We start from the raw sequence: 22,084 nt of genomic DNA on the forward strand, positions 1-22,084 counted from the left end.
AATGTCTTTTATTCTGGCTATTCCCACTCATGGTTCACCACTTTTGGGGTAAAATTTAAATGGTTGTTGCTTCTAAAAAAGTGGACCCAAAAATACGTGGGCATTTGATCCTGGTGTAAGTGGCCGGAATTGGCCTGCCGATGACTTCCGCTCCTGAAACCGCCAGAATGTGGAGTCGGGGGAGGGCACCTTATCTGAATAATGCCAGTAGGTGTTCACACCACTAGGCTCATGTCTTGGGTGCATGCTGAACACGGAGATCGCAAAATAGGGCGAAGGGTGCTTTGGGCTCCTAGAAACATATTGATTGTGCCCCCTTTATAAGGGGACCACAAAAAGTGGAAAATCTTTCAAAATCTTCAGGGGTTTAAGTTCATGACTCAGGCCTGATCTAAGTAGTCTGCTTCTGCCAGGTGGGGGCGTGTATGTTTTGTTTTACTTGGTGTACCTGCCTCCGAGTGGATTCCCAGCCATGCCCCTTCTGAACCAAATGGCCCAGTTTGGAGGCACTGCCCATCCCAAACAATGTCCTCTGGAAACTGGCAAGAAACACCGCGATTTGGGTACATGGGGTTCCTGCCTAATTTACAGCCTTTCTACCACATTCCCTCTGGACTTACAACGGTAATGAGTCGTAGAACCGTGGTTTTCCGGTCTCATAATTTCAAGAGTATTGGACTGACCAGCTGCAGCCCAGTTCTCTACAAGGTAGCAGATTAAAACAATATGGTTTCATAAAGGAATATTATTTATTTGCTTAAAAAATAAAGATATTCCACATAAACAAAATAAATATCTGAGTTTGAAGTGCAGGTGTGCAATATCATTTTGAAAATACCCAGAAGCATTTTCCTTTCATATGTTTTTGGGGAATGGTCAGTTCCAAGGCACAAAAGAGAAGTAAAAGGAATGAGGACCCTTGATGTTGGTTCCCTGCCCCCTTTATGCTGCCCAAGGATTTCCTAGATGTCCCCTATATGGGCAGAATGCTTGCATCTGCAGTAGTTGCAAGAATGAGGCAGCTATTCAAACAAGGCTGTAAGGAGCCATCTGTCTCATTTTCTTCTAGGAACATCAGGATGGTGGCTAATTAGAGGGACACCTAGAAGAAGCAGAGGCTCCACCCCTCTCATATTGGAGGATCTGCATCCGCAGTGCCTGGGTGCCACTGGGTGGGCAACTGGAAGGTAAATGTTTTCTACTACAGGCCAGTTGGATGTTATTTTTGGCCAGAAGACCCTAAAGTCAATGGCCATTATCACTGTGCTGCATTTCCACCCTGATTCTGGGGCAGGCTCTGCCCAGGCTGGACCTTTGTCTGGATGACATTGGATCAATGCTAATGATCTGAACCTGAAAATCCAGGCAGGTTCAGGTCATGTTAGGTGAAGCGCACCCTGTACCCAGGTAGTGGGGTGAAGACTGAATATAGTTAATATTTCAGTAAATGGGCCGAGGCAATACCAACTCATGGCTGCACTGCCCTAGCCATGGCCAAGGCATTTGTTGACCAGGTCTTCTCCAATTGAGGAATGCAACGTCAAATCAACAACGACAATGGTGTGTCTTTTGCGGGTCTAGAAATGAAGGAAGCTTTGTATAATGCTGGGAATTGAACAGAAATCCCACATCCCATACCACCATAGGTGTCAGGAATGGTCAAACGGACCAATAAGACAATAAAAACTATGTTAAAGAAGATAGTGAATGAAACTGTTTGGGATTTAAAAGTGCCCTTAATCATGATCGCCATGAGAGGCTCAATATAGGCAATCATAGGATTAACACCCTTTGAGGCAATGACAGGCATGGAGATGAGACTACCTGAACACTTATTCTATGCCCCCATGAATGGACTGATGCAGCAATCGGTTCCACAGAACAGTGGGTAAACCAATTGGTCGAGCATATCAGAGAAATGCATAAAAGGTCACTGCTGTGAGTGAGAAAATCAGCAGCGGGCTAAAATGTATTTTGATAAAAATGCTGCCCCAAAGGAGTATGAGGTAGGAGACAGGGTAATGGTACAACAAAGTTCAGATAAGAGGCCATTTCCGAAACTGGCATGGACAAGTCACTTTCCGGTAATCCAAAAGGCCATTTACCTTATTGAAATATATGCAAATGGGTGAAAGCAACAGAAATGGATGCATGCCCTCCAGCTGAAACCATTCAAAGGCTTGGATCAAAAGCCAGAATAATCCTACATCCTACAACCATGATCAACAAGTTTTTAAAAATTCAAATCAGAGGGTTCCGATCAATTCGGGATCACAAGTTTCTGTTGTTTGTTTTTCAACTGCCAACGACCTTAGGAGTCATGAAGGAGTACCTGGCTGGAAGACACGCTGGAACACAGAACGCTTGTTCTTTTTACAGGTGATTACATGTCTTGGACAATTATTGTTCTGGTAGGAGGAGATGTGTTGATGATCAATTATTGGATGTAATCGACTTCGCCGGTCAAACCTAATGGAATGACATTGGAGGTGGAAGGGACACCAGGAGACATGGCAGTGCAGACTTGTGTATATTGGAACAGCCCAGGATTTGCATACCTGACTGACTATAATTGGACTCTTACTGCATGGAGGAGAGGCAGTAGCGGAAGAGATGAGAACTTGAGTGAATGGAGTGTTCCGTATCATGGTGATCAACAATGGAATAATGAGAAAAAATAGTTACGCAGGGGTTACGATTTCCCTATGCATGGAAATGCCATCAAGGCACATACTGATGTCAACAGAGTCTGATACACAAGAGTGTGTTTCTGGTGGAGAGTAATTTCATTCGTCAATGGAGTTGGGCGATCGTTAGTCCAATGAAGATGTACTGACGATGTAATAACTCTTGTGAAGTGGAATTGAAGGTCAAAAACCTGGAAACCGATACTAATCTGGGTAAGTCAGAGGAGACTGGATGTCCGGACATTAGTGAGGAAATATTGGACTAGTAATTACACAGATTCATGAGGACTTATATAATGATGTACGCTTTGACATTATACCACTCGTACTAATTGATCTACCAAAAGGTCTCTGTCATCCTAAGTATGAGGAATTCTATGGTTTAATATTACATGAATTGGTGCAGAAATTAATCAATGAAATGCTAGCAAGGATCGAGATGAACCTTGCCCACCAGTCGTGTCCCAAAAGTTTACTGATGGAAAGTCACATAACAGACGAGGATTGAGTGACAGGATAGGATTAGGAGTTACCGCAGGAACTGCAGTGTGGAATAAAATTTTTTATCGAGTCATTGTGGGAGCATGACAAAGTGATGTGACAACAGCTTAAAGGATTATTGACAGGGATCAATGGAGGAGGTAAAGACCTGATCTAAGGCTATCACATGCAGTGTCCATGGAGGATTTTTACTAAATCGGATCCAAAGAGAGTAAAACGATATAGAAAATAACCAGATGCCAAATTTTATCCAAGATTGTTATGTAAAAGGGTGGTTCAAAGGAACTTTTGTTGAGTGTAAAGTGAGATGCTGCAGCGCTGTGTATTACGTCCGTGAGCCGCGTAATCAAACTTGGGGTTGATACCAATTATAGTGATAATCCCACAGTTGAATAGTAACATTAAACCGATGGAAGCATTTAATATGGAGTCGATAGGAGTTTTGGAGACATTTGGGCCTATGTTTTGAAAGAATATGTGAACTATCCAAGGACATTGGTTAGAGGTCTGGAGATTCCTCTTGTTCCAGGAAAAGTGGAGCCTGGCTATGGCACAACAATGTGCTGCAGAGCCCATTGCCAGCTTGTAACTTTACTTTGGATGAAGAATCCTCAAACTGTACTGTACAAGTGACTAAATTTGGAAAGAGGAAAGTACTGCGTGACATAAGAACATAAGAAATAGGAGCAGGAGTAGGCCAATCGGCCCCTCGAGCCTGCTCCGCCATTCAATAAGATCATGGCTGATCTGATCCTAACCTCAAATCTAAATTCATGTCCAATTTCCTGCCCGCTCCCCGTAACCCCTAATTCCCTTTGCTTCTAGGAAACTGTCTATTTCTGTTTTAAATTTGTTCAATGATGTAGCTTCCACAGCTTCCTGGGGCAGCAAATTCCACAGACCTGCTACCCTCTGAGTGAAGAAGTTTCTCCTCATCTCAATTTTGAAAGAGCAGCCCCTTATTCTAAGATTATGCCCCCTAGTTCTAGTTTCACCCATCCTTGGGAACATCCTTACCGCATCCACCCGATCAAGCCCCTTCACAATCTTATATGTTTCAATAAGATCGCCTCTCATTCTTCTGAACTCCAGTGAGTAGAGTCCCAATCTACTCAACTTCTCCGCATGGAGACCAAAACTGTATGCAGTATTCCAGGTGCGATCTCACCAATACCTTATATAACTGCAGCAATACCTCCCTGTTTTTATATTCTATCCCCCTAGCAATAAAAGCCAACATTCCGTTGGCCTTCTTGATCACCCGCTGCACCTGCATACTAACTTTTTGATTTTCTTGCACAAGGACCCCCAGATCCCTTTGTACTGCACTACTTTCCAGTTTCACGCCATTAAGATAATAACTTGCTCTCTGATTTTTCCTGCCAAAGTGCATAACCTCACATTTTCCAATATTGTATTGCATCTGCCAAATCTCCGCCCACTCACCCAGCCTGTCTATATCCCCTTGTAGGTTTTTTATGTCCTCCTCACTCTCTACTTTCCCTCCCATCTTTGTATCATCTGCAAACTTTGATATGTTACACTCGGTCCCCTCCTCCAAATCGTTAATATAGATTGTAAAGAGTTGGGGACCCAGCACCGACCCCTGCGGAACACCACTGGCTACTGGTTGCCAGTCCGAGAATGTACCATTTATCCCAACTCTCTGCTTCCTGTTGGATAAGCAATCCTCCACCCATGCCAGAACATTACCCCCAATCCAGTGATTCTTTATCTTGAGCAATAATCTTTTATGTGGCACCTTGTCGAATGCCTTCTGGAAGTCTAAATACACTACGTCCACTGGTTCCCCTTTATCCACCCTGTACGTTATGTCCTCAAAGAACTCAAGCAAATTTGTCAGACATGACTTCCCCTTCGTAAAGCCATGCTGACTTTGTCCTATTAAATTATGTTTATCCAAATGTTCTGCTACTGTCTCCTTAATAATAGACTCCAAAATTTTACCCACCACAGATGTTAGGCTAACTGATCTATAATTTCCAGCCTTCTGCCTACTACCCTTTTTAAATAAGGGTGTTACATTAACAGTTTTCCAATCTGCCGGGACCTTTGCCGAGTCCAGAGAATTTTGGAAAATTATCACCAAAGCATCCACAATCCCTACTGCCACTTCCCTCAAGACCCTAGGATGTAAGCCATCAGGTCCAGGGGATTTATCCACCTTGAGTCCCATTAATTTACTGAGTACCAATTCCTTAGTGATTTTAATCGTATTTAGCTCCTCCCCCCCAGAGCCCCCTGTTTGTCCAGTGTTGGGATATTCTTAGTGTCCTCTACCGTAAAGACTGAAACAAAATATTTGTTCAGCATTTTTGCCATCTCCATGTTTCCCACCATTAATTTCCCGGTCTCATCCTCTAAGGGACCTACGTTTGCCTTAGCCACCCTTTTTCTTTTTATTTAATTGTAGAAACTCTTGCTATCTGTTTTTATATTTTTTGCTAATTTATTTTCATAATCTATCTTCCCTTTCTTAATCAATCCTTTCGTTACTTTTTGCTGTCTTTTGAAGACTTCCCAATCTTCTATCCTCCCACTAAGTTTGGCTACCTTATATGTCCTTGTTTTTAGTCGGATACTATCCTTAATTTCTTTACTTAGCCACGGGTGGCTGTCATTTCTTTTACACCCTTTTTTCCTCAGTGGAATATATATTTTTTGAAAGTTGTAAAATAACTCCTTAAATGAACACCACTGCTCATGTACCGTCTTACCCTTTAATCTATTTTCCCAGTCCACTTTAATCAATTCCGCTCTCATACCATCATAGTCTCCTTTATTCAAGCTCAGTACGCTTGTTTGAGAACCAACCTTCTCACCCTCTAATTGGATATGGAATGTAACCATGTTATGGTCACTCATTCCAAGGGGATCCTTAACTAGGACATTATTAATTAACCCTGGCTCATTACACAGGACCAGGTCCAAGGTTGCTTGCCCCCTTGTAGGATCAGTTACATACTGCTCAAGAAATCCATCCCTAATACACTCAATAAACTCTTCCTCAAGGCTGCCCTGCCCAATTTGATTTGTCCAGTTAATATGATAGTTAAAATCCCCCATAATTATAGCTGTTCCCTTATTACATGCCGTGACTATTTCCTGATTAATACTTCTTCCAGCAGAGTTGCAACTATTAGGGGGCCTATATACTACGCCCACTAGTGTTTCTTTCCCCTTATTATTCCTTATCTCTACCCAAACTGTTTCATTATCCTGATCCTTTGTCCCAATATCATTTCTCTGTATTACAGTGATTCCTTCCTTTATTAACATGGCCACCCCACCTCCCCTTCCTTCCTGCCTGTCCTTCCTGCTTGTTAACTACCCTGGCATATTTAATTCCCAGTCGTTGTCACCCTGCAGCCATGTTTCTGCAATGGCCACAAGATCAGACCCATACGTAGTTATTTGTGCCATTAACTCGTCCATTTTGTTACGAATGCTACGTGCATTCAGATAAAGAACTTTCAAATATGTTTTGTGACACTTAGTTCCTGCTTTTTCCTTTTTTAACACTTTACCTTTTACTCCATACCTTCTGTCCCTTCCTGACACGCTTTCCTCTGTCTCCCTGCTCAGGTTCCCAACCCCCTGCCACAGCTTTGATGCTGGGTTAATCGCCTTACCCCTTCTAGTTTTTATTTTATCTGTCGTGCCTAAAGTACACTTTCTTTCCGCTGCTCTACGCTTTTCCCTCTCACTTGTTCTTGAACAACTGTTTGTACTATTTGTATTGTAGATTTCCCCTGGGTCTTCCCCTCTCTTGCTGCTCTCAATTTTATTCCCTTCTGACTCCCTGCTCAGGTTCCCATCCCCCTGCCACTCTAGTTTAAACCTTCCCCAACAGCACTAGCAAACACCCCTGCGAGGACATTGGTCCCGGTCCTGTTCGGGTGTAACCCGTCATGCTTGTACAGGTCCCACCTTCCCCAGAACGGGTCCCAATGTCCCAGGAATCTAAATCCCTCCCTCCTACACCATCCCTGCAGCCACGCATTCATCCTGTCTATTCTCTTGTTCCTATACTCACTAGCACGTGGCACCGGTAGTAATCCTGAGATCACTACCTTTGAAGTCCCGCTTTTCAATTTATCTCGTAACTCCTTAAATTCACCTTGCAGGATCTCATCCCTTTTTTTACCTATGTCGTTGGTACCAATATGGACCACGACTACTGGCTGTTCACCCTCCCCCTCCAGAATGCCCTGCAGCCGCTCCGTGACATCCTTGACCCTAGCACCAGGGAGGCAACATACCATCCTGGAGTCACGTTTGCGGCCGCAGAAACGCCCTGTTCCCCTTACAATTGAATCCCCTATCACTATAGCCCTGCCACTCTTCTTCCTCCCCTCCTGTGCAGCAGAGCCACCCGTGGTGCCCCGAACCTGGCTCTTGCTGCATTCCCCTGATAAGCCATCTCCCCCAACAGTATCTAAAGCAGAATATCTGTTTGAGAGGGAGATGGCCCCAGGGGACTCCTGCTATACCTGCCAAGTCCTTTTACTCTGCCTGGCGGTCACCCATCTGGCAGTGACATCTGGCAAGGCACACTTTATACATGGGGAGGCCAACTGTTGCGTCTCTAAACACATGTTCGGCTTTACACCAACTGAAATAGCTAAATTTGGGGATAAGATTTTGGTGCCAGTCAAGGCCCACAATGTTACAGAGATTCAAGTGAATATATCCCTCCAAGCAGAAACATTGAGAGCTGTAACCAAATTTGGACATCCAAATCTAAAATAGCAGTATCTGAAGCAGAGGAATACGTGCTTGTCCGTTTAACAGTTGAGTACAAATCTGTCAAATCTATAGTTTATTGCTCTTAAATCAAAGTTGGTTAACTTCAATTATCTGATAGTTTAGTTGAAATTGCACAAAATTGAAAATACATTGAAAATGTGTTGATTAATTTGAACTTCTTAATTCAAATTGTTGGTTAATTCAAATTTGAATTCTTATCCAAATGGGTCATGACCAGTCAAATCTACTGTTTAATTTGAATTCATATCTGTGATCAACATCAGGTGACTTGGTATGAGAGCCCATTCCTACATAAATGTAGCGTATCATTGAGTGAAACAGAAAGCAGTCTGAGAGATGTTTCACAGGAGTTTTGGGAAATGTTTGCAAACAATGTTGAGGGCAGTTTGAAAGCATAGCTAGATACAAGTACAAGACTAAATCAATCAGATAAATAGATAAGGTGATTACATTTGTGGAGAAGCACCCTGGAGAAATGAAGAAAGCTGTGGAACCTTCCACCATTCTATCCACCCACCTGATAAACAAGCAGAGAAGCACTGCCAATTGCCAGCAGAATTTTACAGGCATAGGAAAAGGATGCACGCCTTAATTTGTCCTGATGTTGAATCAGCTTTGCCGAACTGGTTCAAGCAGGCCAGAGCAGCTAAACTTCCTGGGCTCTCTGACCTTGTCTTGCTGGAAAAGGTGAATGAATTTGCTGGAAAAAGCCAAGGGCAAGCAGAATTCCCAAAGGAATGTCTATGCTATTCACATGCTGTCATCTATTTTAGCAAACTATGTTGAATGGTAGTGAAGCAAAACTTAAATTCAAAACAAAAAATGACCACAAAATAAAGATCCAATCCAATGTGCCATACGAAGAAAAGCAAAAAAAAGTCCAGAAGCACGTTGCCAAAAAAATACAGCAAAAGGGTTGGCAGTACAAATTTACTTCAAATGGTTGTGCAACTGCAAGACGTGGTTTGTTCCAGTTTTTCAAAGCACAGCATTGATGTTCTGAAAATGATATAAAGCACGGAATTCCTGAGGCAGCAAGGACAAGCCCTAAATCCATAAAATTAAATGCATTATTGAAGCTTGCATCATGAAGCAACGCAAGCCTCTTGCATTCCCAACAAAGGTCCAGAAGAAGAATGAGGCCAGTACAAATCAGACATAAAGTTTTTACCCCTGGTTTTCCGTTTCTCTGTGCTTGGAACATTCTTGCACTACACGGGGTTGAAATTTCAGCTCTTTAGAAAGTTATGGGATAATTAAGGATGGTCAGCCTGCATTCTTTAGAGCTAAGTTATGTTTGACAAATCTAATAAAGTTTTTTTTAAGAGAAGTGACTCATTGAACTGATAACAGGATTGCAGTAGATGTAACATATATGGATTTTCAGAAAGCATTCGACAAGGTGTGGTCACAGGAGACTTGTTACAAAAATTCAGGTGTATGGCAGAAGACGAAATGCGGCTGATAGACAAGCAACAAAGAGTTGGAGTTAATAGGTGTTGCTCAAATCGGAGAAGGGTTGGAAATGGTATTCCCTGGGGTCAGTGCTGAATCCACTGTTGATCTCCATATATAGATGATTTGGACTTGGGCACAGGGAGCATGATTTTAAAATTTGCTAATGGTATGATGGGCTGAATTGCCTCCTTCTGTGCTTTAAACTTATATGGTTCTATGAAAAGTATCCAATTTGACTACATCTTTGCTTCACTCAATCAAGTTCAGCTACCCTCAATTGATTACTGAAATGTTGACTAACCTTGTTGTCATCCATTACAGTATTAAGAGATTCAATCCACATAGGATCTATGTCACCATCAAGCACAATCCACTTTGGTCCATCATGTGAAATATTGGCAAGGTCTCGCATGATAGTTGAAAAAAGTCCTAAAGTACATAAACAAAGCACGGATTTTAAATATAAACTTTTTTCTATTTTGATTGCAAACTTGCATTGAAATTTATGCCACCAGCCTGGGTATAAAAATATCATGCCACAAATGTAAAGTTTTTGACTACTAAGTAGTGCTAGCTGCAGCAAAAAATGTTTTTTCCCATATTACTGTTGAACTCACATCCATGCAATATGTCCCCTCAGAATAATACACTTGCATTTGTATAACATCTTTTAATATTCTATAAGCATCTTGGTGTGCTTCACATGGGAGAGCTTGGATTGAGCAGGTTGAGAAAAATTGAGAGCTCATCAAAAGCATGGTTGAAGAGAATGGTTTTGGAGACTTTTAAAGATAGGATGGGAAGTAGCAAGGTGAAGACATTGGGAGCGAGTTTCATCCCTAATTGCCCTTGAGAAGATGGTGGTGAGCCGCCGCCTTGAACCACAACTGAGTGGCTTGCTAGGCCATTTCAGACAGCGATTAAGAATCAACCACATTGCTGTGGGTCTGGAGTCACAAATAGGCCAGACCGGGTAAGAACGGCAGGTTTCCTTCCCTAAAGGACATTAGTGAACCAGATGGGTTTTTACGACAATCCGGTAGTTTCATGGCTACCATTACTGATTCTAGTTTTTTCTTTATTCCAGATTTTATTTAATTAATTGAATTTAAATTCCCCAGCTGCCGTGGTGGGATTTGAACTCATGAATCTGGATTATTAGTTCAGGTCTCTGGATTACTTGTCCAGTAACATAACCACTGTGCTACTGTACCCTTATACCAAATTTGGAGACTGTAAGAATGAGCTGTGACATGGAACTGGAAGTGGTTGCAGTGGCAGGGTGGGGCAAAACCATGGAGGAATTTGTAAACAAGGACAAGGATTTTGAATTCAGTGCGTTGGGGAGCAGGTTGCTGGTGGACGCTAGTGAGGACAGGTCATGGTCAAGCACGTCTTCTTTGCAACACAAAATGTGAGTGGCAGATTTTAGGACATGCTGGAGTTTGTGTAGGCTAGAGCTTCAAAGGTTAGCAAGGAGGGCATTGGAGAAGTAGTGTCTTGAGGTAACAAAAGCATGGATAAGGATTTCAGCAGTAGTGCAGATGCAGGAGGTCAATGTTACAGAGATGGAAGCAAGTTGTCAAGATAATGATTAGGATATGCTTTGAAGCTCAGCTCTGGGTCGACTAAAACACCAAGGTTGAACACCGTCTGATTCAATCTAAGCAAACAGCTGGAAAGGGAGATGAAGCTAGGGGCTAGGGTCAAGCACTTCTTGTGGAAGATGAAATAGATAGCTTCGGCTTCCACAGTGTCCAACTGGAGAAACCTATGGTCCATCCATAAATTGATGTCAGATAGGCAGTCTTATAATAGAGGTGAAATTGAAGTTGATAGTGGAGAGATACAGCTGGGTGTCTGGGACTGGAGTCATATATAGGCCAGACCAGATATGGATGGCAGCTTTCCTTCCATAAAGGAATTAGTGAACCAGTAGGTTGTTTTTACGACAATCCGACAGGTTACTTTTACTAATACCATCTTTTTAATATTCAGATTTTTAAAACTGAATTCAAATTCTCAAACTGTCACGGTTCTCTGGATAACTAGTCCAGTATCATAACCACTAAACTACCGTACCCCATTCAAAAAATAAGTGTAATAAACCCTCTGAAGTGGCCTAACAAGCCACTCAGTTCAGGGCAAGTAGGGACGAGCAATAAATGTAAACCTTGCCAGCAACGCCCACATCCTGAGTACGAATAAAAAAAAGTGTGCATCACAGTTGGAAAAACTGATCTGTATTAGCACACAATGCTCCACAAACATGAATATGTGGTACACACTCAATTCAACTGAAAGATACTGAAAATAAACTTCAGTTGTGTTGATTTGACCCTGCTGTCACAGATTAAAGGTGGTCCAAATGTGATTAATGGTATACTCACAGCATAAGTTTAGCATTAGCACAAAGCAGTTTTCGATTTCCAATGACACTAAACTTATGAAGTGTAAATCAGGTGTCAAAGTTTGAACTGACTTTGAAGCAAGATTATCTCCTCCAGGAAGTCTTACTCCTCTTTGCTCTTGTGTCAGGTGTGGCCCTTAGTTTGGATTCAGGCTGTATTTATACTCAGTACGACAATAGTAAGGAGATTGTCAGAGAAGAGAGGGAAACCCTAAAAGATGCAAACAAGCTTGAAACTGAGGGTGAGCACAACATAGTAAATATTTTGAATGATTATTTCCTCTAAGTCTTCACCAGGGTACACAATCCGAGAGTGAGAGGAGAGTCCGAGAGGTGAGCGCAGTGTAAAAGGAGAGTCCCGAGAGCGAGAGGTGAGTCCGAGAGGTGAACGCAGTGTAAAAGGAGAGTCCGAGAGTCCGAGAGGTGAGTGCAGTGTAAAACAAGAATCTGAGAGCGGGAGGAGAGTCCAAAAGTGAGAGGAGAATTCGAGAGGTGAGCGAAGTGTAAAAGGAGAGTCCCGAGAGCGAGAGGAGAGTCCGAGAGGTGAGCGCAGTGTAAAAGGAGAGTCCGAGAGCGAGAGGAGAGTCCGAGAGGTGAGCGCGGTGTAAAAGGAGAGTCCGAGAGCGGGAGGAGAGTCCAATAGGTGAGCGCAGTGTAAAAGGAGAATCCGAGAGCGGGAGGAGAGTCCGAAAGGTGAGCACGGTGTAAAAGGAGAGTCCGAGAGGGGGAGGAGAGTCCGAGAGGTGAGCACAGTGTAAAAGGAGAGTCCAAGAGCGGGAGGAGAGTCCGAGAGGTGAGCGCGGTGTAAAAGGAGAGTCCGAGAGCGGGAGGAGAGTCCGAGAGGTGAGCGCAGTGTAAAAGGAGAGTCTGAGAGATGAGCGCAGTGTAAAAGGAGAGTCCAGAGAGCGGGAAGAGAGTCTGAGAGGTGAACGCACCCGTGATATGCCCCTCCTGCACTTTGTGGGAAGTCATGGACACTACAGGTTTCCCTGGCGACCATGTGTGCAGGAAGTGTGTCCAGTTGCAGCTACTGGCTAACCGCATTTCGGAGCTGGAGCTGCGGGTGGATTCACTGTGGAGCATCCGCGATGCTGAGATTATCGTGGATAGCATGTTCAGTGAGGTGGTCACACTGGAGGTAAAGATTACGTAGGCAGAAAGGAAATGGGTGACCGCCAGGCAGAGTAAAAGGACTAGGCAGGTAGAGCAGGAGTCCCTTGGGGCCTTCTCCCTCTCAAACAGATATACCGCTTTGGATTATGTTGGGGGAGATGGCCTATCAGGGGAAAGCAGCAAGAGCCAAATTCGTGGCACTACGGGTGGCTCTGCTGCACAGGAGGGGAGGAACAAGAGTGGCAGGGCTATATTGATTAGGGATTCAATTGTAAGAGGAACAGAGAGGCGTTTCTGCGGCCGCAAATGTGACTCCAGGATGGTATGTTGCCTCCCTGGTGCTAGGGACAAGGATGTCACGGAGAGGTTGCAGGGCATTCTGGAGGGGGAGGGTGAACAGCCAGCAGTCGTGGTCCATATCGGTACCAATGACATAGGTTAAAAAAAGGGATGAGGTCCTGCAAGGTGAATTTAAGGAGTTAGGAGATAAATTAAAAAGCAGGACCTGAAAGGAAGTGATCTCAGGATTACTACCAGTGCGACGTGCTAGTGAGTATAGGAACAGGAGAATAGACCATATGAATGCGTGGCTGCAGGGATGGTGTAGGAGGGAGGGATTTAGACTCCTGGGACATTGGGACTGGTTCTGGGGAAGTTGGGACCTGTACAAGCGGGACAGGTTACACCCGAGCAGGACCGGGACCGATGTTCACGCGGGGGTGTTTGCTCGTGCTGTTGGGGAAGGTTTAAACTAGAATGGCAGGGGGATGGGAACCTGAGCAGGGAGACAGAGGAAGGGGAAACAAGGATAGAAAAAAAAGTCAGAAAGGGAAGAAGCAATAGTGGAAGGCAGAGAAAACAAGGGCGAAAAACGAATAGGGCCATAGTGCAAAATAAAACTAAGATGACTAGCAATCTTAAAAAGACAAGTCTCAAGGCATTGTGTCTAAATGCACGGCGCATTCGCAATAAGATAGATGAATTAACAGCGCAGATAGATATTGACGGTGATGATATAGTTGCAATTACGGAGACATGGCTGCAGGGTGACCAAGGATGGGAACTGAACATCCAGGGGTATTCAATATTTAGGAAAGACAGGCAAAAAGGGAAAGGAGGTGGGGTAGCGTTGTTAGTAAAGGAGGAAATCAATGCAATAGTGAGGAAGGATATTGGCTCGGAAAATCACGATGTGGAATCTGTATGGGTGCAGCTAAGAAACACCAAGGGGCAGAAAACGTTGATGGGGGTTGTCTATAGGCCCCCGAACAGTAGTGGAGATGTAGGGGAGGGTATTAAACAGGAAATTAGAGACGCATGCAAGAAGGGTACAACTATAATCATGGGTGACTTTAATCTACATATAGATTGGTCAAACCAAATTAGCAATAATACTGTGGGGGAGGAATTCCTGGAGTGTGTATGTGATGGATTTCTAGACCAATATGTTGAGGAACCAACTAGAGAACAGGTGATCCTAGACTGGGTATTGTGCAATGAGAAAGGATTAATTAACAATCTTGTTGTGCGGGGTCCCTCAGGGAAAAGCGACCATAAATTGATAGAATTCCTCATTAAGATGGAGAGTGAAGTAGTTGCATCCGATACTAGGGTCCTGAATCTAAATAAAGGAAATTACGAAAGTATGAGGTGTGAGTTGGCTATGATAGATTGAGGAATTTAACAAAAGGGATGACGGTGGATAGGCAATGGCTAATATTTAAAGAACGTGTGCAGGAATTACAACAATTATTCATTCCTGTCTGGCGCAAAAATAAAACAGGAAAGGTGGGTCAATCGTGGCTTACAAAAGAAATTCGGGATGGTATTAGATTCAAAGAGGAGGCATATAAAATTGCCAGAAAAAGCGGTAAGCCTGAGGATTGGGAGCAGTTCAGAATTCAGCAAAGGAGGACAAAGAGATTAATTAAGAGGGGAAAAATAGAGTATGAGAGTAAACTAGCAGGGAACATAAAAACTGACTGTAAAAGCTTCTATAAATATGTCAAGAGAAAAAGATTAGTGAAGACAAATGTAGGTCCCTTACAGTCAGAAATGGGGGAAATTATAATGGGGAACAAAGAAATGGCAGAACAATTAAACACATACTTTGGTTCTGTCTTCACAAAGGAGGATGCAAATAACCTCCCAGAAATGTTAGGGAACCAAGGGTCTAGTGAGAGGGAGGAACTGAAGGAAACCAGTATGAGTAAAAAAATAGTACTAGGGAAATTAATGGGGCTAAAGGCTGACAAATCCCCAGGGCCTGATAATCTCCATCCCAGAGTACTAAAGGAAGTGGCCCTGGAAATAGTGGATGCATTGGTAATCATCTTCCAAAATTCTATAGACTCTGGAACAGTTTCCTACAGATTGGAGGGTGGCAAATGTAACCCCACTATCTAAAAGAGGGAGAGAAAAAACAGGGAATTACAGACCAGTTAGACTAACATCAGTAGTGGGGAAAATACTAGAGTCTATTATAAAAGATGTGATAACAGAACACTTGGAGGGCATTAACGGGATTGGACAAAGTCAGCATGGGTTTATGAAAGGGAAATCATGCTTAACAAATCTACTGGAGTTTTTTGAGGAGGTAACTAGTAGAATAGATGGGGAGAACCAGTGGATGTGGTGTATTTGGATTTTCAAGAAGGCTTTTGATAAGGCCCCACACAAGAGGTTAGTGTGCAAAATTAAAGCACATGAGATTGGGGGGAATATACTGGCATGGATTGAGAATTGGTGGACAGACAGGAAACAGAGAGTAGGAATAAACGGGTCTTTTTCCAGGTGGCAGGCAGTGACTAGTGGGGTACCGCAGGGATCAGTGCTTGGACCCCAGCTATTCACAATATCTATCAATGATTTGGATGAGGGAACTAAATGTAACATTTCCAAGTTTGCGGACGACACAAAGCTGGGGTGGAATATGAGCTGTGAGGAGGATGCAAAGAGGCTCCAATATGATTTAGACAAGTTGGGTGAGTGGGCAAGAACATGGCAGATGCAGTATAACGTGGATAAATGTGAGGTTATCCACTTTGGTTGTAAAAACTGAAAGGCAGATTATTATCTGAATGGTAATAGATTGGGAAAAGGGGAGATGCAACGAGACCTGGGTGTCCTTGTACACCAGTTGCTGAAAGCAAGCAATCAGGTGCAGCAAGCAGTTAGGAAGGCGAATGTTATGTTGGCCTTCATTGCAAGAGGATTTGAGTACAGGAGCAGGAAGTCTTACTGCAGTTATACAGGGCCTTGGTGAGACCACATCTGGAGTATGGTATGGAGTTTTGGTCTCCTTATCTGAGGAAGGATGTCCTTGCCATGGAGGAAGTGCAACAAAGGTTTACCAGACTGATTCCTGGGATGGCAGGACTGACGTATGAGGAGAGATTGGGTCGACTCGGCCTATATTGCGAACAGCACGGTGTGCAGACAACACAGTATGAACGGAGAGTTTGGTAAGTGTGGGAGTATAAGGGTTAATCTCTTTAAAATCTAGTGCATATTGCTTTCAACTGTTTAAGTTCAATTTTAAAGTTTAAATTTTTAAGTTTCTGTCAGGCTTCAGCTGCTGTAGCAAGCTAATTGGTTAGCTAGATTAAAGTGGTACTTGAAGGTGGGGCAGGCCTGACTCATCTGAGTCACAAACTGTAGAAATACAGGGGCCTGTCAGTGCGAACAGCACGGCGTGCGGACAACACAGTGTGAACGGAGAGTTTGGTAAGTGTGGGAGTTCGGTAAAGTGGAGGAAGGAGGTGCTGCTTTGCCTTGCTTTTCCTAACTTTTTCCCCAGAGCGGCAGTGGACCTGAGAGTAGAAGACTGAGATTGGGGAATAAAAGCAGCAGCAGACCTACAACAAGAGAAAACTACTGTGCGACGTCACAGGTGACGCAGGAGAGTCCAAGAGGTGAGCACAGTATAAAAGGAGAGACCTAGAGCGGGAGGAGAGTCTGAGAGTCTAAGGCAAGTCATAGCAGCACCGCTCGCACCCGTGATATGCTCCTCCTGCGCTATGTGGGAAGTCATGGACACTACCAGTGTCCCTGGCGACCATGTGTGCAGGAAGTGTGTCCAGCTGCAGCTGCGGGTGGATTCACTATGGAGGATCCGCGATGCTGAGAATATCGTGGATAGCACGTTCAGTGAGGTGGTCACACTGCAGGTAAAGATTACGCAGGAAGAAAGGAAATTGGTGACCGCCAGGCAGAGTAAAACGACTAGGCAGGTAGAGCAGGAGTCCCCTGGGGCCATCTCCCTCTCAAACAGATATTCTGCTTTAGATACTGTTGGGGGAGATGGCTTATCAGGGGAATGCAGCAAGAGCCAGGTTCGGGGCACCACGGGTGGCTCTGCTGCACAGGAGGGGAGGAAGAAGAGTGGCAGGGCTATAGTGATAGGGGATTCAATTGTAAGGGGAACAGATAGGCATTTCTGCGGCCGCTAACGTGACTCCAGGATGGTATGTTGCCTCCCTGGTGCTAGGGTCAAAGATGTCACGGAGCGGCTGCAGGGCATTCTGGAGGGGGAGGTTGAATAGCCAGTAGTCGTGGTCCATATTGGTACCAACGACATAGGTAAAAAAAGGGATGAGGTCCTGCAAGGTGAATTTAAGGAGTTAGGAGATAAATTAAAAAGCAGGACTTCAAAGGTAGTGATCTCAGGATTACTACCGGTGCCACGTGCTAGTGAGTATAGGAACAAGAGGATAGACAGGATGAATGCATGGCTGCAGGGATGGTGTAGGAGGGAGGGATTTAGATTCCTGGGACATTGGGACCTGTTCTGGGGAAGGTGGGACCTGTACAAGCGTGACGGGTTACACCCGAGCAGGACCGGGACCAATGTCCTCGTGGGGGTGTTTGCTAGTGCTGTTGGGGAAGGTTTAAACTAGAGTGGCAGGGGGATGGGAACCTGAGTGGGGAGTCAGAAGGGAATAAAGTTGAGAGCAGCAAGAGAGGGGAAGACCCAGGGGAAATCTACAATACAAATAGTACAAACAGTTGTTCAAGAACAAGTGAAAGGGAAAAGCGTAGAGCAGCGGAAAGAAAGTGTACTTTAGGCACGACAGATAAAATAAAAACGAGAAGGCGTAAGGCGATTAACCCAGCATCAAAGCTGTGGGAGGGGGTTGGGAACCTGAGCAGGGAGTCAGAGGAAAGCGTGTCAGAAAGGGACAGAAGGTATGGAGTAAAAGGTAAAGTGTTAAAAAAGGAAAAAGCAGGAACTAAGTGTCACAAAACATATTTGAAAGTTCTTTATCTGAATGCACGTAGCATTCGTAACAAATTGGACGAGTTAACGGCACAAATAACTATGTATGGGTATGATCTTGTGGCCATTACAAAAACATGGCTGCAGGGTGACAACGACTGGGAATTAAATATGCCAGGGTATTTAACAATCAGGAAGGACAGGCAGGAAGGAAGGGGAGGTGGGGTGGCTATGTTAATAAAGGAAGGAATCACTGTAATACAGAGAAATGATATTGGGACAAAGGATCAGGATAATGAAACAGTTTGGGTAGAGATAAGGAATAATAAGGGGAAAGAAACACTAGTGGGCGTAGTTTATAGGCCTCCTAATAGTTGCAACTCTGCTGGAAGAAGTATTAATCAGGAAATAGTCGGGGCATGTAATAAGGGAACAGTTATAATTATGGGGGATTTTAACTATCATATTAACTGGACAAATCAAATTGGGCAGGGCAGCCTTGAGGAAGAGTTTATTGAGTGTATTAGGGATGGATTTCTTGAGCAGTATGTAACTGATCCTACAAGGGGGCAAGCAACCTTGGACCTGGTCCTGTGTAATGAGCCAGGATTAATTAATAATGTCCTAGTTAAGGATCCCCTTGGAATGAGTGACCATAACATGGTTACATTCCATATCCAATTAGAGGGTGAGAAGGTTGGTTCTCAAACAAGCGTACTGAGCTTGAATAAAGGAGACTATGATGGTATGAGAGTGGAATTGATTAAAGTGGACTGGGAAAATAGATTAAAGGGTTAGACGGTACATGAGCAGTGGTGTTCATTTAAGGAGTTATTTTACAACTTTCAAAAAATATATAATCCACTGAGGAAAAAAGGGTGTAAAAGAAATGACAGCCATCCGTGGCTAAGTAAAGAAATTAAGGATAGTATCTGACTAAAAACAAGGACATATAAGGTAGCCAAACTTAGTGGGAGGATAGAAGATTGGGAAGTCTTCAAAAGACAGCAAAAAGTAACGAAAGGATTGATTAAGAAAGGGAAGATAGATTATGAAAATAAATTAGCAAAAAATATAAAAACAGATAGCAAGAGTTTCTACAATTAAATAAAAAGAAAAAGGGTGGCTAAGGCAAACGTAGGTCCCTTAGAGGATGAGACCGGGAAATTAATGGTGGGAAACATGGAGATGGCAAAAATGCTGAACAAATATTTTGTTTCAGTCTTTACGGTAGAGGACACTAAGAATATCCCAACACTGGACAAACAGGGGGCTCTGAGGAATCACTAAGGAATTGGTACTCAGTAAATTAATGGGACTCAAGGTGGATAAATCCCCTGGACCTGATGGCTTACATCCTAGGGTCTTGAGGGAAGTGGCAGTAGGGATTGTGGATGCTTTGGTGATAATTTTCCAAAATTCTCTGGACTCGGCAAAGGTCCCGGCAGATTGGAAAACTGCTAATGTAACACCCTTATTTAAAAAGGGTAGTAGGCAGAAGGCTGGAAATTATAGATCAGTTAGCCTAACATCTGTGGTGGGTAAAATTTTGGAGTCTATTATTAAGGAGACAGTAGCAGAACATTTGGATAAACATAATTTAATAGGACAAAGTCAGCATGGCTTTACGAAGGGGAAGTCATGTCTGACAAATTTACTTGAGTTCTTTGAGGACATAACGTACAGGGTGGATAAAGGGGAACCAGTGGACGTAGTGTATTTAGACTTCCAGAAGGCATTCGACAAGGTGCCACATAAAAGATTATTGCTCAAGATAAAGAATCACTGGATTGGGGGTAATATTCTGGCATGGGTGGAGGATTGGTTATCTAACAGGAAGCAGAGAGTTGGGATAAATGGTTCATTCTCGGACTGGCAACCAGTAGTCAGTGGTGTTCCGCAGGGGTCAGTGCTGGGTCCCCAACTCTTTACAATCTATATTAACGATTTGGAGGAGGGGACCGAGTGTAACATATCAAAGTTTGCAGATGATACAAAGATGGGAGGGAAAGTAGAAAGTGAGGAGGACATAAAAAACCTACAAGGGGATATACACAGGCTGGGTGAGTGGGCGGAGATTTGGCAGATGCAATACAATATTGGAAAATGTGAGGTTATGCACTTTGGCAGGAAAAATCAGAGAGCAGGTTATTATCTTAATGGCGTGAAACTGGAAAGTACTGCAGTACAAAGGGATCTGGGGGTCCTAGTGCAAGAAAATCAAAAAGTTAGTATGCAGGTGCAGCAGGTGATCAAGAAGGCCAACGGAATGTTGGCTTTTATTGCTAGGGGGATAGAATATAAAAACAGGGAGGTATTGCTGCAGTTATATAAGGTATTGGTGAGACCGCACCTGGAATACTGAATACAGTTTTGGTCTCCATACTTAAGAAAAGACATACTTGCTCTCGAGGCAGTACAAAGAAGGTTCACTCGGTTAATCCCGGCGATCTTATTGAAACATATAAGATTGTGAAGGGGCTTGATCGAGTGGATGCGGTAAGGATGTTCCCAAGGATGGGTGAAACTAGAACTAGGGGACATAATCTTAGAATAAGGGGCTGCTCTTTCAAAACTGAGATGAGGAGAAACTTCTTCACTCAGAGGGTAGTAGGTCTGTGGAATTTGCTGCCCCAGGAAGCTGTGGAAGCTACATCATTAAATAAATTTAAAGCAGAAATGGACAGTTTCCTAGAAGTAAAGGGAGTTAGTGGTTACGGGGAGCGGGCAGGAAATTGGACATGAATTTAGATTTGAGGTCAGGATCAGATCAGCCATGATCTTATTGAATGGCGGAGCAGGCTCGAGGGGCCGATTGGCCTGCTCCTGCTCCTATTTCTTATGTTCTTATGTATATTCACCAGAGTTTAGAAGAATGAGAGGTGATCTCATCGAAACATATAAAATCCTAACAGGACTAGACAGACTAGATGCAGGGAGGATGTTACCGATGGCTGGGGAGTCCAGAACCAGGGGTCACAGTCTCAGGATACGGGGTATGCCATTTAGAACCGAGATGAGTAGAAATTTCTTCACTCAGAGGGTGGTGAACCTGTGGAATTCTCTACCACAGAAGGCAGTGGAGGCCAAGTCATTAGATGTATTCAAGAAGGAGATAGATATATTTCTTAATGCTAAAGGGATCAAGGGATATGGGGAGAAAGCGGAAACAGGGTACTGAGTTAGACGATCAGCCATGATCATTTTGAATGGCGGGGCAGGCCCGAAGGGCCAAATGGCCTACTCTTGCTCCTATTTTCTATGTTTCTATGTTTCTATCAGAGCAGCAATTAACAACGCTAGTGGAATGCTAAACTACGTAACCAAAACAGTATAATACAAATCGGAGCTAGTTGTAATCAAACTGTACAGTGCTCTAATAAAGCCAACTTTGAGTACTGTATCCAGTTCTAGTCTACAAGAAACAAAGGAGACATTCAGGCACTGGATACAGTGCAGAGAAGAACCAGGAGGCTGATCCTGAGTGTCAGAGGATTGAGTTATGGGGAAAGACTGAAGAAACTTTGGCTTTTCAAATTGGAAAGTGGGTGCCTGAATGGTGAACTTATAGTGGTACAATAGGTAGTTAAAGGAATGAAAAAGGCAAATCAGGAATATTACTTTAAATCCTGAGAGTCGGACAAAGGGGCACAGGCTCAAACTAGTAAAAGGCAAATCCTGATATCAGGAAGTTTTTCTTCACTTGGAGTGATTCACAACATGGAATGGACTTCCAGAAAAAGTAATGGTGACCAAAGCTCCGTTATTGTTTAAGAAACAATAGGGGTTGAATTTCGGTGGGGTTTCTCCTGATCTCCTGTTGTAACTTTGGCAGAAGATGAATGAAAACTCTGGAGAAATGGTGTAAATGACAAATTACACTGTTTCTTTGGAATTTCTGCCAAA

At 43.5% G+C, this 22,084-nt stretch overlaps 1 protein-coding gene across 1 annotated transcript in view; it reads right to left on the minus strand.

Moving 5' to 3' along the window:
- The window catches only part of LOC137341448 (dynein axonemal heavy chain 17-like), a 574,489-nt gene that overhangs the window by 214,651 nt on the left and 337,754 nt on the right, over window positions 1–22,084 (minus strand). Inside the window, exon 42 of the mRNA XM_068004561.1 lies at window positions 9,739–9,866. Within this exon, the coding sequence (XP_067860662.1) occupies window positions 9,739–9,866 (128 nt within the window). The remainder of the gene's footprint in view (window positions 1–9,738; window positions 9,867–22,084) is intronic.

This window comes from Heptranchias perlo, chromosome 23 (genome assembly GCF_035084215.1).
Source record: "Heptranchias perlo isolate sHepPer1 chromosome 23, sHepPer1.hap1, whole genome shotgun sequence".
Taxonomy (NCBI): domain Eukaryota; kingdom Metazoa; phylum Chordata; class Chondrichthyes; order Hexanchiformes; family Hexanchidae; genus Heptranchias; species Heptranchias perlo.